This window comes from Aricia agestis, chromosome 6 (genome assembly GCF_905147365.1).
Source record: "Aricia agestis chromosome 6, ilAriAges1.1, whole genome shotgun sequence".
In the NCBI taxonomy this organism is placed as follows: Eukaryota; Metazoa; Arthropoda; class Insecta; order Lepidoptera; family Lycaenidae; genus Aricia; species Aricia agestis.
Window position 1 is genome coordinate 15041193 of NC_056411.1, and position 15844 is coordinate 15057036.

The window sequence follows — 15844 nt, forward strand, 5'->3', positions numbered from 1 at the left end:
ATTAATTAATGTACTACCTTTGTTCCTTAATTACATACTTTTAATTTTCTCTTTATTATTTACATTTTACACAAATTAGATTTGAATAAGTACAGGACTACCAGGAACATAAAAATAAGAAATCTTTACAACTTTTTTCATATCCTATACCTAATTTTATGTTTAATACAAACTACATAAAGTATTTGCAATTTACATACAGCTTATGAGTATTTAGCTACGAATAATAAAAACTAAAGAAGAGTAACTGTGACAAAAAATTTGTTCCGCAAGTCTACAAAATGAGACCCGAATACATGCATACATGTATTCGGTACACAATTTTGTGTATTAGTACAAGTGACAATTATTGTCAACGGTTTTATTTCCTAAATCGTCGTTGCTATTGTCATATTTTAGTGTGCGAAATTAACCAAATTCAAAATGGTTGAAGTATGGGAGTTACGTTTTGGTTTACGGTTGAATTATGGAAGCTTTATTAATTTATTTATTTATTGTGACACCCAGTGCCACAGAGTATACAACGATACGAGGTACACAAACGGTAGACTTTTATGCCTATGAGAATTATTGCACTTGTCGCCTCTGCAGTAGCAGTTGACGATTTTGGACGGTCTGTCGGGATCGAAGTTGTCGTCCGAACAGCCTTCGGTGTAGACCTCGTATATGGTGTTCACGACCTGCCATTTCCCGTTTATCTTGGACTGGTCCCCGGGTATAGTCTGTGATGCGCAGCCCCGGTGTATGCTCAGGTGATCTGAAAAAAAAAAAACATTTTTTTTTTAATATTTAGAAGTATAAGTAGGCCTAATGTGGCTGCAATCTGTTTACTCGCATATTTTTATGCTCAGGACATTTTTGTAGTATCAGAGAAATTGATTTATAGGCAGATGGCTGGCCTACGTTATTTAGTCGGGTTACGTCAAATCCAACTGATGGAGCACGTTTATCATCTTCCCGGCGTTTCCCGACAAAACAGGGTCCTTATAATATGCTTATATTATTATTATTAATTTCTCCTTAAAATATTAAGGTCCACACTGCGATTGTGTTGTTATCGAGAAAAGGATATGTGTAATTTGTAAGTAGCTTTTCCTCCTAAAAGCTTAACTAAAATTTTACTTGCTTGTAACCACAAATTGTATCAACGTTTACTTTATATTATAATATTATTATTAATATGCCAATGCAGTCATGATCCATGGTGAATAATACAGGAAAACCGTCTGGGGCCAGGGAGTCTTGAATTTTACCCGCACTACAAAGTTGTGCTGTTTTTAAATTTAAACTCACGTCTGGTCTTACCCAAGACACGACAGCTTTTAAGAGTCCTAACTATAATATGAAGATCAATGTTATTGCTGTCTTCATTCTGCCGACAAGAATTAGCTGTTGTTGCAGGCAGTTATGGATTTGGTTTTGAGTGTGCGAATTTTTATGTGTTTTATAGTCTACTAGATGATGCCCGCAACTCTGTTGCGCCAAAATTTGTTTATCGCGTGGGAACCGTACATTTTCTGGGATAAAAAGTATCCTATGTCCTTTCCCGGGACTCAAAGTATCTCCATGCCCAGCAAAATCGGTAAAGCTGTTTGAGCGTGAAAGGTAACAGACAGACAGACGGACAGACAGACAGACACACTTTCGCAATTATAATATTAGTATGGACTAGTAACTAGATGACGCCCACAATTCGTTTGCACCAAAATTTGTTTATCGCGCGGGAACAGTACAATTTTTTTTTGATAATGTATCAACTATCCTAAGTCCTCAAAGTCCCCGTCGCGCGTCGTCCCCGGGACTCAAAGTGTCTCCATACCAAATTTCAGCAAAATCGCTTCACTGGTTTGGGTGTGAAGAGGTGATAGACTGACACACGTACACACTTTCGCATTTATAATATTAGTATGGATCTTAAGACTGTCGCAAGTGTTCACGAAGCACTAAACCAATTACCATCCTTATATTTTTAACGAGCTTAACGACAAAAAAGAGGGGTGTTATAAGTTTGACGTGTCTGTCTGTCTGTCCGTCTGTTTGTCTGTGTGTGTATCTGTCCGTGGCATCGTAGCATCCAAATGGATGGACCGATTTTGATCTAGTTTTTTTTTCATCCATGATAATAAGGGGCGTGTGCTCACTGCTCACACATTATTAGCATGTTGTTCGTTAGAGCGTATCTATTAACAGTCACTCATTAGTTTATTACATTTCAATACACTGCTCTTTCATAATTAGAACGCGGCCTAATTTAGTTTCAGCTTTAAGAACTTAAGTACCTACTCCCTGAAAGGATTTTGGCAACAATCTCGAGCTGTCAAACGGAACCGAAATGGGTTTCATCTCTGTGTAAAAATATGTGTACGTATACACTTACACAAGCATGATTGAACATGATTTCTATGAGATTAAATTGTCAACGTGCGGCACGTGCCGACTGGACGTCAAAAAAAGAGTGCTGCTGTGATGTATCACCCGTCTCTTTTTACCACGCAGTGTTACTGATAGTGACATCTCTCTTGCTCAGGCCTTTGTTTCTCTATTCCGCTAGGTATATTAACTTTATGTGCTAGAGGCATCAGGGCTGCACCAGCATAGACAGTAAACAAAAAGTTTTGTTCGACGTTTGACAACGTTTCTGTCAATATTCTGAATTCTGATATGACGTGTGCAACATGTCGGAATTTGGTAGGATTCTTTACTGTATGTGCTAGCGGCGCCCTCTGCTCCAACTTTTGCTTAATATTCGTCATTCGTCATTTCATAGAAAGACAAAAATTGCTGGGAACCACTGGCAAATCGGTTGCAACTTAGTCTTGTACTAATAATATTATGTATTCTGTGACTGAGTGTTGTCCTCTTATCTCGTACACTCTACTAATCCTGAGATTGGTCCAGTACAAAAATTGTTCAGTTTAACTTTTATGCTCTACCTTCTGATTTCCTGGTAGCTTTACATGCAAGCTTGAAGAAAGCGTAAGCGTTTATCGAAAAGGGGTAAAACTAGTAGAGTATCTAACCGTGTTTTGGAATGTTTAACTAATGTTTATACAGAAGGAGTCGGCAACTAATCGGCAACACATTTTTTGCACATGTGCAGCGTTCTTAGAATGTGGATCGAGCAGCATTTCAGACGGGTGAGGCGCCGCGTTGTCGCTAACGAAGTTTATTACGGAATTGGTCATTTCCAACTATATTTTAAGATTAGCGCCTCCACCAATTTTAACTTTAATTGATAAAATTAAACTCATGCTATATTTAGTACTCTACATTTTTTAATTTAGAGTACTTACGTAAAAATATTCGCGTGTTTTGGCAACATGCAACGAAATTTTAAAAATAAAATATCCTTAAAAATAAAGAAAAGATAAATGCAGTATGAAACAAGATCATAGGGAAAATAGGAGTATTTTTGTTTTGTGAAATCGTTTCTAGTATCAGCAAGCCGTAATGGATAACAAGAATGATTTATGATGCATGTTATTAAGAGGATACCACAGCAGCTAGAGAAATGAAAAAAAAGTACGTGTAATATCTATAGCTGTCTCCCTTACCTCAAGCCTATACCGCAGAACGCGATAGAGACAACTGCAGAAAATCCAGAAAATCAACGATTCGTTGTCCCCTGATTCCTTCTCCAAAACTTAACCGATTTAAGTACTTTTTTCATTAAAGATTAAAAAAAGGCTTGAGCTGTGTTTCTATGTTTTGCTTTTTTTGTATAATCTATCCAAATCTGTTTTCTGGACGTTTGAACACAGTGGAAAATCTGGCCATTTTTTTGGGTTTTTGAACGTTCATATCTTATTTAATAATTAAATTATGAAAAAAAAGAAAACATAGGGACATTGTATTAGTGGCCGTAGATATTCAGGAAAAAAATTATAACTCTACTAGCATTATCCAGGGAGGAAACAGGGGACAGCGTTTGTATGGGAAAAATGGCGGTGTGGAATCCTCTTAAGGACTATGACGTAAAGGTCGTAGAACTCCAAAAATTTAGAATATTCTTCATTTAGAATATTATTCATTATCATTTATCAGGCAATCGCTCTTGAATTTGTATTATATGAATGATATTCATAAATCATAAATAATTATTATTGTTCTTCTAATTTTGGTGACTCTCAAGGGTAGGTATCATTTCCAAAAATCCTGTCTTAGTTGCTACTAACGGCCGTTCCCAATATTTGATCTATCTCTGGTTTTGCCCTACTAGAGATAGGAATAGCTCACATTAGACTTTAGAGACATAATATATTTTATGTCAATTGTGAGCTATTCCTATCTGTAGTAGGGCAAAACCAGAGATAGATCAAATATTGGGAACGGCCTTAAGAAATCTACCTGCATCGTAAGAGTAACATTGGTGTGAAATTTTAAGTTTCTAGCTCTTAGGGTTTGGCCTGTGCTATTACTAATATACACATTTGACAAGTTATACACGGGTAATTAGTATACAATAACATTTTTTAATCGGAATTCTTTCCAATTTTTTAATTCCGTATAAGTACCTACTTAAAAAAAGTAATAACAAAAATAAAGTCAATACCACAGAATACATATAATTAGTTAGTACAAGTACCAATACTACAAAACGAATTAACTAAATTGTTTCTTTCAAATAATTTTATTAATAAGTATGAATGAGTATGAAGTAGCTAATAAAAGTAATGACCATTCGTTAATTATATTACCGCCCTAGTAATAAACAGCACCTATAAGGAAAGTCCTATATTTTATAGCCTCAATGCCCTTTTATCGTTGCCCAATAAACTCGAGTCTTGCGCATGCGCGAACACACGCCATATAGAGATCTATTGCGAAAATATGGTCCTTAGACCTTAATACTTGGTGTGCATTTGTAGCTAGCCTTGTTACTGAGTAGTGAGTAGAGTGGCGAGTCAGAGGCGAGACAGTGGCCAGTGCTCTCGGCTAGTTTGATTCGCCACTCTATTGGTAGGCTTAATCAGGCCCCAACTGCACAAGTTTACATCCACAGTCAACACTTTATCTATTCTAAAGCATAGCAATATTCATTATTACAAAATATAGGGATGTGACCGATTCTGTAATCTTATAAGGAAAATAACAGGTTCATTTGCCTGCACTGTGTAATAAAATATTATGTAGAACTTACTTAATGTATTTGAAAATCACCGAAATTACTGCCCATTAAAAGTTGTGCCTATATCATTCCTAAATAAAGATGGCTCGGAGAAACTGGAGGGAGTGTTTCCTACCAGTGGCGGCCTTACCCATTGCGAGGGAAGGTCTTTGCGACTTTTGCGAGGCCCTTTGTCTTACGAAAAAATTCCTTGCGAGGCCCGAGCAAGAGCGAGACCCGGGCGATTGCCCTGTTCGCCACCCCCTAGGGCCGCCACTGTTTCCTGCAAATAACCTAGAATAGATACCGATAAAGTGTTTGATCGTTATCTACCAATTAAGAATCAAATTATCACCGATCCACCAATAGCGTCTCCCGTGTACTAAAATCCAATATTGCGCCTATATAGTCGCTTGTATGTTTGAAGAAACGTAGGTTCGGTACTAAATATTATGTAGCACATTTTGCACGAATACCACCAACACAAAAAAAAACAATGTTTGTTGACAAATGATTAAGATACATTTTCGTAGCAGTCCGTATATGGCTGGATAATCGGGTTTCTACTTACTTTCATTATTAACGTCTAAGGATGTGACCCTCTTGTGGCACATGGTGGAATGTTCGCAGTCGACGAGGTAGACTTCGTCGTGCTTGTCGAAGTGCTTGCACGGCGGACCGCTGCTGCCCTCGTCGGGGGAGCACTTGTAGCATTTTATACCCGTACATACTGTAAGAGAGAATTTGTAAGCTGATATAAATGTTGGTTAGGTCAAAAAACTAAATGTGGCATAGTGATAAGTCAAATATACGTTTGCTACTTTCGATAGCCAAGTTAGATATAAAAATATATGGGATTTGATTTTAACTTCGCCTTTGCGATGCGATTCTTAGCATTCAGGTTTAAGTGGGTTTAATGGGATCCCACCCTCTTCTGCGGCGATTGGGGTCAAGTCAAGTATTATGAAATCCCATCAAAAACATCCTGTAAAAAAACCAAGTCTCGCAACTCAGTTTTTATACCGTAAAAATTTATGAGATCCATGCAATACCAAGTCGGTTAATTTATTCAGTCCCTACCTAGGGGACCTTCTGTCTCAAGTTAGTACGTAAGTTATTATCATATCAATATTAAAAATCTTTTACGTTTTAAATAAATAGATCGACTTGGACATCGCATGATTAGATTGTTTAGTATAACACTATACAGTATCACACAGCATTACGGGCCTGCATCAATCGCATGGAGCGCAATAGACTAATCACTGAACAATCTAATTAAACTACTGATTCAAACTGAATAAAATTTTAAACATACCGTGTTTATACAATGTTTGCTTAACAACTGAAAATTCAGGCCTGTTGGTTTATCTACAATGAAGTTATAGGGGGTCAAAAAGAGCCTGAATTGGTTCGAGAAAAGGATGTACCGCTTTTTTGCTCGACTTGGCGGGGGCACTCCCGTGCCCCCAGATACCTCGTTAAAATATTAGGGTTTTTCAAAAATGTATGTCGAGCGTGGACTATAATTTATTGTACTCAAAACCAAGTTTTCTCACATACTATTTTAGGTAGTTGATTGATATTTTATTATAGAACCGCCAAGAAGGTTTTCGGCATATTACGTTAGAATAAATATGTAGTAATGTCAGCTATATATTATTATTATTATCATTGAAATAAAACACAATAACTTGGCAACCTATATAAAAACGGCACGGCTGATAAGATATCGGTATGAGGTCACAAAATTTAATGTTTACAATTATTTACAATAACGTGATAGTACTGTGGGAGGACTCGCGGTTTGGGATTCGAATGCTATGGAGTTATCCACAAAGTATGTCACGTAAAGGAGAGAGGCATGGGCGTACCCAGATAGGGGCAGGGGGGATGCAGCTGCCCCCCCCCCACACCAACGATAAAATAGAGGTCAATTTTCCTGGCAAGTGGGAATTAAAAACGTGTTACCTACTCTGCGCAAAATGAAGTGTTGGAAACAATATATATTTTCAGTCGGATTAATAAAAGTCAATTTTTATTTTTGTTTCAATTAGGGTATGTTATTCGAATATTCGAATACTCGTTTTATTCGAATATTCGACGATTTTATTATTCGAATATTCGCCAAATTATTTTTCGAATAATTCGAATAGTAAAAATATTTTTTATTTTTGTTTAAAATGCTACCAAACATAAAATTAACATGGAATAAGAACACAATTAAGTTTATTTCAGAAAAATAATATTATTTATGAATATTTTATATCTTTAATGATATGTATATATAATATATTTTAATCTGTTAACTAATGAGTATACGACCATTCATCGTCACCGTTTACCTTGTTTAAGACGTTATTTTGCCTAAATACATGCAAATGAAGATATAAACTCCTTTCAGTCATGGATTTCAGTATCGTCAGTAATGGTCGCTCACGATCTGTATCCATTGACATCTTTTAAGCTTTCTCAAATTTTTGTCTACCGTGATAACTATATTATATCGCGGGCTTTAACCCAGAAGGGTGTATATAAAACAAACTCGTCTTTTAAGAAGGTAATAGATGTAAGTGCAATATTGAGAGTCTTAAAATATGTAGTTAAAATACAAAATATCACTTTTTTATACACCCTTCTGGTTTGAAGTTCGCGATATGTGATCTATGATTCGACAAGTTGATAAATATTAAAGCGGTTAAGCTATTCAATAGCTTTACCGCGGCAGTCCTCGACTGATAATTGAAACAGTTAGTACAGTATCAAAAAATGTCGATGGCTCCTTAATATCATGTTATTGGCGTTATCAAACTTCATATTACTACAGTCACTCTAGGATTGTTTCACCCTCCCCTAGGGCTTCGTCGCAATTTTTTTCTTTGTTGTGGTGTTTGTTTTCTAGTGGCCATTTTTTATAATTTCGAGCCACGTTGACACAGGTGAAAGTGAACTAGGTGAACGTGGATTGAAAATATCAAAAAGACGGATGAGCTGGCTTAGTATTAATGAACAGATACCATAACGTCGAATATCATATTATTATTATTTAATCTCCACTGCTGCCTAGCAAGATTAAGCATAATCACATGAGAAAAGTAAAAGGTGCTACAATCGAAAACGACACATTTACACTTTATAGCCTTTTGTTAATTGCCCAGCTGTAACCTTAAAATAAACATTTTAAAGTGTTTAACAATAAAAATTAACTATGTCATTTACAAAGATTTATGTTGATAAAAATAAAAATAAGAATTGCTTACTTCATAGTATTAAGAAAATAGGTTGTACATGGTTGTACGAAGCTTTTTGTTACTTTTATTCAGAGTTTTCAGCATTTTTCAAAAATTTTTAATTATTCGAATAATATTCGAATTATTCGAAAACTTTTGCAAAATATTCGAATTATTCGAATAGTAAATTTGTCGAATAAAAACATTCACTAGTTTCAATATACCAGACCAACCGTTCTATACTTTCTCGGAACAGGTATACTGCCCCCCCCCTAGCTGAAATCCTGGGTTCGCTCTTGGGGGGAGGGGATCGACAAAATGCGACTTAGTGTGACGAGAAGTGGGGTCCGAACTCCTATAACTTTTGTGACACATTTTATACTAGATGACGCCCGCAACTCCGTTGCGCCAAAACTCGTTTATCGCGGCGGAATCGTACATTTTTCGGGATTAAAAGTATCCTATGTACTTTCTCGGAACTCAAAGTATCTCCATGCCAAATTTCAGCAAAATCGGTCCAGCGGTTTGGGCGTGAAGAGGTAACAGACAGACAGACACACTTTCGCATTTATAATATTAGTATAGTATGGATTTAGTTTTGATCGCGATATTGATGTGGTTTTCATTTTAAAATGTAAAAATGCAAATTTGTAATGTCACACTAGGGAGGGGGTGACCACTGACCACGTGATACAAGCCCCCTCTACCCCACCCCCTTATAACAGGTGGGGACTCTAAAAATCATGAAATTCGTGTGACGTACTTTATGGATGGTGCTTTAAATGGATAAAGAACGAAAGATCCGGTGCTGCCAAATATAATACTGTGATTCATAATGATTAACTGTATTTTATGCCGATAACTTATACATTTTTCGACTCGACCGTGGTTGAAGTTAGCGATATCTATTTTAGCGCACGATTGTTTATAAATTATAATATTGTAGTATAATATTCTAAAAGCAATCTCCCCCTACACGTGGAGCCATATGATGGATAAACATGATTGCCATCATGATAGCGAAACTGTCTTTGGCAGGTCGATATTGGATAATCATAGACGACTCCAATGACGTTCGTAATCGCTGGTCGTAGGCCATGGACCATGACCTCAGTTCAGGCATACCGCAATGTAAAAAATAAAAAAATATTGGGAATTCAATTAATGGAAAATGGAAATTTGGGAATTATTAAAAATAATTTTTGGTTCAAAATTCGTTCAGTCGTTTTTTGAGAGAAAAAGGTCATACACCCCCACGGCTGTCAGTTCAATAACCACCTAATGCTCTTATTATGTTTATATTATTTACATACTAATGAGCTTCGTGCCGAGAACGTGCAATATTGTGTGCGTCATAATTCATAATCATAATACACCTTGCGCTTTATTTATATTCAAAAGAATGGTGTTTAATTTGGTTATGATAATGAAGAATAATAAAAATAACCATGAAAACAGATTACTATTTTAATTTATGTGCAGTTATTAAAATTTAATGTGTGCAAATAAAATTATTATGAAAGAGGTCATTAAATGAAACGACGAAAAGGTATGCAAGTATTATTTTGGATTTTTTGTGTCGTAATTTTTTAAATTATTTTGATGGATATATTTTTTGTTTCAATATACCAGACCAACATTATTTTTCACAACAAAGTACTTGTAAAATGTCGTTGGTAACTGTTACAAGCAGATCATTAATTTTAGCCAATTAAAGTTCGTCCATTTGACGTCTCTTGAGTCTTGACCTATCAGAGCCAAACCTAACGATATCTTTCAGGATGTAATTAATTAAAAGTAGCAAGTCTCTTTCCTATGAACGTATTGATTTTTCCCTTCTTTTAATCACCTATTGTAAAACGTGTTATAAAAATATTTTACATCTAAGTTTTTGGGTCATGTTTTTTGCGGTTTCCAGTAACAGGTTGCGTTTCAGGATCAAAAAATCTTCCTTAAGATTTTCAATTGAAGTTAAATATTTTTATTTATTTTATTGAATTAAGCATTTTAAAGTTTATTAAGAATGTATTTAAAGAAAAATATTTATTGACTGATTAATTTTATCTATAAAGTGTTTTAGCAAGTACACACTTAACAACTTAGAATTACAGAATATAAACTAGTAGGTAGTTACTGACTGATAATAATATTATAATTATTTAAGTATGGTCTCGTGTATTTTAATAATAAGCAGCACATAATAATATTATCGCAACATAGAGCTCGGTCCATTGTAAGTTGAAAGTCTTACAACGCTCTACTTCCTTAACCGCAATATTGTTGAATACAAATTGATTTATTTAAAAACTATATAACTATAAGACTAAATACTTGGTTTTCAGGTCACTGCAGTATCAAAAAAATAACGTTGGATATCTGAAAAATACGTAAAATTATAAAGTAGAGTAAGCAATTAAGGTTGTAGAGTGTGGATCTACTCACTTTTCAATACCACGGTAAACACTAATAAAACTAATGAATATTCCATGACTTATGAAACATTCGAACACTCGTAATTAAATTAACATTGCACTAAGTTGGGCGCGTAAAGTGAAGCGCGGAGAGGCGGACGCTCGCCGCGCTCGTGCGACCATATGTCCGACTTCGACTGAAACCGTTCTACTACGTTACAACCATGATTCACAGGAAGGAAGCCCGGTGGCAAAACGGGACATATCCAAAATTAAAAAAAAAACAAAGCCCCGAGACAGGTGACTCGCGCGATCGATCTTGGCGCCGCGCCGCCGACGCGCGACTGACCAATATTCGGCGGTGCCGTTGTCATTTGTTTTATTTTGGCGCTCCGCCTTATTCATTTATCATTGTGTTGTCGTTCTTATCCTCCGTATTATCGCGCATTAAAATTCCGTGTATGTAGATATAACCTAAATGCATCAATGTATTTTAATATTAAGGTACAATCTAATTTTTGTACGCCATAACTTAATGTTATTTTTATTCAATTTGGTCTCCGTTTCATAAATAATTTATAAAAGTTGTAAACATGGATCATATTATCAAGTTCTCAAGGACACAAATAGGTTTTTATAACTTAAATGACGTTATGCATACAAACTAGTTAGAATGATTTTTGTGGGTATGTACTTCTAAAGTTTTAAGCCACCCAAGGTTGTCTAATTGTTATTTCTGTAACGACTGCTTAGTTATGCACCAAAATTGGCACGAGTAGTAGTAACATTACCGGAGTAGTGTAAATTGTAATTGTCAATGTCGTACATTTTTCTTGCCAGTTAAAAACTTGATTTTATGAGTTTCGCTACTTTGCTCGCGGCTCGCATCATTGTGAAACATCGCTGTTGATATCAATGTACGGGAACGAGCAAGTACGGGCACATCCTTTTTTTGATAGCGCCCCGTGATATGATCTGGCAATTTTTTCAGCACGGCAATCGATGAGTAATGGTAACGTTTAATTAAATAAAAAATAATCGGCCAAGTGCGAGTCGGACTCACGCACTAAGAGTTCCGTACGGTTATAGAGGAAAAATAGGCGAAAAATTTTATTTTTGTATGGGAGCCCCCTAAAATATTTATTTTATTTTAATTTTATTATTAATTACTAGACTACAGATACAATTAAATATTGTGAAAATTTTAGAAGTCTATATATAGCTATAACTCTCTAACTGGCTGTAACTCATTTTAAACCGCTATAATATAGCGGTTATTGAGTTACAGCCTGGAGACAGACAGACCGACAGACATCGAAGTCTCAGTAATAGGGTCCCGTTTTTACCCTTTGGGTACGGAACCCTAAAAACAATTATTACTACATACTTATAATAAATATAAGTACCAAATTATTTACTTCAGTACTACCCGTAAATGGTTAAACCAATGATCTTGATTCTTTATTCGTCGGAACGGTCATAGTATGATGTATATCAGTCTTTCCCAAAGTCGCCCCCTTGTGGACGCTGAAGATCTAAAAGGGGCGGTGTGGGACCCAGGAAAAAAATTGGGCCATTGTGTTGGCTTGGGGGTGGTTTATTTCATTTGGATGCATTTAAAATTGAAACAATGGGGGCGCTAAAACATTATTTGTCCTCAAAATGGGCAGTAGACAAAATAAGTTTGGGAATCCCTGATGTATATAAAGTGGCCACTGACCAAGGGTCACCTTTGATTCAACATAAAAATCATACTAGTACTTATAATAATTGCAATTATTATTTTTAACAAAAAATTTAAACCGACTTCCAAGGTAAAAACAATAATAACATCCTTATAATATACTAAAAAGTATTAAATATTTTTTCCTGTATAATAGTGCCTTTTTCCGAATTCGGCTAAAACTCTACTATTTCTGTACTCAATCTTCATCATTTTGAAGTCGGTACCAGATAGCTGAATCTTCAGTCTGCCAGAATATTTGAAACTTTTGGAACTGGCACCGACTTCAAAATTATGAAGATAGAGAGACATTGGTGACCCTATCGTGGTAATGATGATGATGAATGTAATTTGCATATTAGCATATGCTTTCAGTTCTTATAACAGCGCCAAAACCCTAAACTTGTGTCTATAAGGAATCCGGAGTTCTCTTAGTATCTTCGGAACCATAGTATACCTCGGCGCAAAATCTTGCGTTTTGGTAGCATATGCTTAGGATGCTTCTCATAAAACCAAAATCACCATTTGTTTCCATACAAATTTCAAAGAGTTCCTTCGATTACTCATGGTTCCCATCACCAGGTCACCACATTTGTGAAAATGGGACCAAATTGGAGTGAAACATCATACAACAAAACAAAAATTTCGAAAATCGGTTCACAAACGGCGGATTAATCGTTGAACATACACAAATAAAGATAAAAAAAATATATATATATCCACAGCCAAACATATAACCTCCTCCTTTTTGGAAGTCGGTTAAAAATACGCATAAACCGCTTATCTGGTTTTGGTGCGTATATTTATGGGACTCATAGTATATGATTTCAAATAAATATACTTGAGTCCCATTCTAGGGACTACACTTGTACTAATATGTATTCTGTGGGAATACGAGTAAAGAGCCTGTAGCCAAGACGTTTTCTTTATCGCTTCTTTATGTACCTAGTCGTCGATCAAAATGTATGAAATTGACATAAGTCGAGTCGAACGTCAACGTCATATTAACGAACGGTTACGTCAATTCCATATATTTTGATCGGCGATTCTGTAACGAAGAGTGTACAAAGTACAATTAATGCTGAGTGAGAGCTTTGTGTCAGCAGTTTATAGGAAAAGTTTTGGCTAGAGGGCCAGGATAGTTTTATTTCCAAAAAATGTAAGTGCCCCTGGCGATAGACAATTTCGGTCCAATAAAGTTGCCGAAGACTAGATTCTAGAAGTATGTGCTTCAGTACCAGACAAGTAATAATTACTTGAAGGTTCCTTAATGATGAATAAGTAAATGTATAAATTATTATGTATGTCCAAATTTTCTATTTAATATTCTGTGGGGTTTTGAGTTAGATTTGTTTACCATCGCACGGCTAGCCCTGTTTTGTGTCTAGTCTAGACTGTAGACAGTCGGATGGGTTCACCGTTAGCAAATTAATCTTGCTGAAAAAACAAATCGGCCGTACTCAGTTTATTTAACCTGTTTTAAAATTGTGTAGTATGAACCAATTTCCTTTGAGAGGTGATAACCTAATTGTATAAAATTTCTTATTCAACAAAGAGCTAATATAAACACACAATTAATAGTATGTTAAGTATTTACTTTTACACTTAAGCTTTGAACTAGTGACCAAGACTAAAAATAAGCTCGGGGACAGGGAGGGAGGGTTTTTTTTGATGAAAAACCTAATAGCCTTAAAACATCACAACTCACACACTGTATATATAATTGTTTGATACAGTGATCGATAAAAAAACAGTTCAGTAACGGAACGAAGTTTTTGCCAAATACGATTATTTATTTCAGTAACAAGGGAGCGCCAAATGTCGTGAAATAAAACAATTAAGTACCATGAACCACACCCGCTGGACACAGATAATACTAAGTAGAGTCTCGTAAATACTAAATTCTGTCTAATTAATTAATGCCTAACTGGAGAATATACGCCGAAATAAGTTTATCGTGTGGGGACCGTACATTTTTTCGCAACAAAAACTATCCTATGTCTCAAAGTATCTAATCGTTCCAAGGTTTTAGGCGTGAAGAGGTAACCCGTAACAGAGAGAGAGATACAATCTTATATTAGTTGAAATTCTTGCGTATTTAATTACCTCAAGCCTTTTGCAACCGATTTTTTGTCGTATCGTCTCGACCAAGGTTTTTCGGCTATTTTTACGATTCTAAAAACTGATTTTTTTATCAATTAGGCTTCCTAAAAGCCTAATAAGCACTGCTTTTATCTTCAAGAGAATAAATTGTAAATGTAACATTAACGTCTTCTCATGATTCATAAAATATTTTAACGATTTCCTACTGCAGACGAGTGGCGAGGGCGGTGTAAGATGGTGTGAGGATGCGATCATTAATATAGGGCGACTGTTGCATGTCCGGTTAATGCTCAGATAATCAAGTGGTGTGTAGTGGGTGGCCCTTAGAATGAATGCTCATTCTTTATTTCGTAGTAAATAAAACACACAGTTAGTATTAAGCTATTTTATTTATATTTTACATCACATGGATACATAGACTAAGATAATTTTTTTCGTGTTAAATCGAATTATGAATATTATAATGAAATCAAATATTTGGAAAATCTTATTTCTTCGTCTGTAGCGTGACATAATTACGCCCAGGTCCCGAATAAAATAAGTTAATTATTATATTTTCGTCAGGATTTAGTTACATACTAATTCCTACTGACAGGGTTTATCTACTTAAATTTGTAAACCACTTACTTACGTTGTTTTAATTCAAAACTTTACAAAAGTGCATTCAAACAAAAGTATGGCCAAGCCAAGGTCTAGAGATAACGCTTTTGATAATAATAATTATAAATTATAGTTAAACTAATTTTAAACTTACATTTGATAGATAGAGCATCTCTACAACTTGACTTGATTCTTTACTTTTGGAACATTCTGTATATGATTATAAATAGGTATAAGGCATAATTAATTTAATTACCTACTTAACTTCAATGAAGTGTAACTTCAACTTAGGTCTATAGTATTCTACCAACATGACTGTCGACTGTAAAAACATTAGCTAAACTCTTCTCTTTGCTAGTGACTCTACATTAGAACTTTCTAAGTAGGAACATGTTAAATCTAAGCTTAAAATACTGGAATGCATTTTACACAAATAAATTAATAGTTACCTATAATAAGGCTACATATAAATTATGGTGTTATGTTCCTTGCAATTTCTGGTATTTACCTTTTAATCTAGTTTCTAGATCCTACAAAATTATTTTGGTTAGGATTAAAGGAATCAAAGTTTTTTTTACAAATTACTGATCTGGTGTCAAATTATATTAAAAACATGTCATTGGATAAAAAAGTAAAATTAATAAATCAACCGTAGTCCGTAAGTAGTAAA

At 35.1% G+C, this 15844-nt stretch overlaps 2 protein-coding genes across 2 annotated transcripts in view; one reads left to right on the plus strand and one right to left on the minus strand.

Annotated features, from left to right (window-relative positions):
* The window catches only part of LOC121728330 (rabankyrin-5), a 64078-nt gene that overhangs the window by 6670 nt on the left and 41564 nt on the right, over window positions 1-15844 (plus strand). The window lies entirely within an intron of this gene.
* On the minus strand, window positions 311-11098 carry LOC121728334. The gene is made up of 3 exons (XM_042116492.1): window positions 10780-11098; window positions 5679-5837; window positions 311-757 (listed from the first exon to the last, which is right to left on the minus strand). The coding sequence occupies exons 1-3, from the start codon at window positions 10823-10825 to the stop codon at window positions 492-494; spliced, it is 471 nt and encodes a 156-aa protein (XP_041972426.1). The 5' UTR covers window positions 10826-11098; the 3' UTR covers window positions 311-491.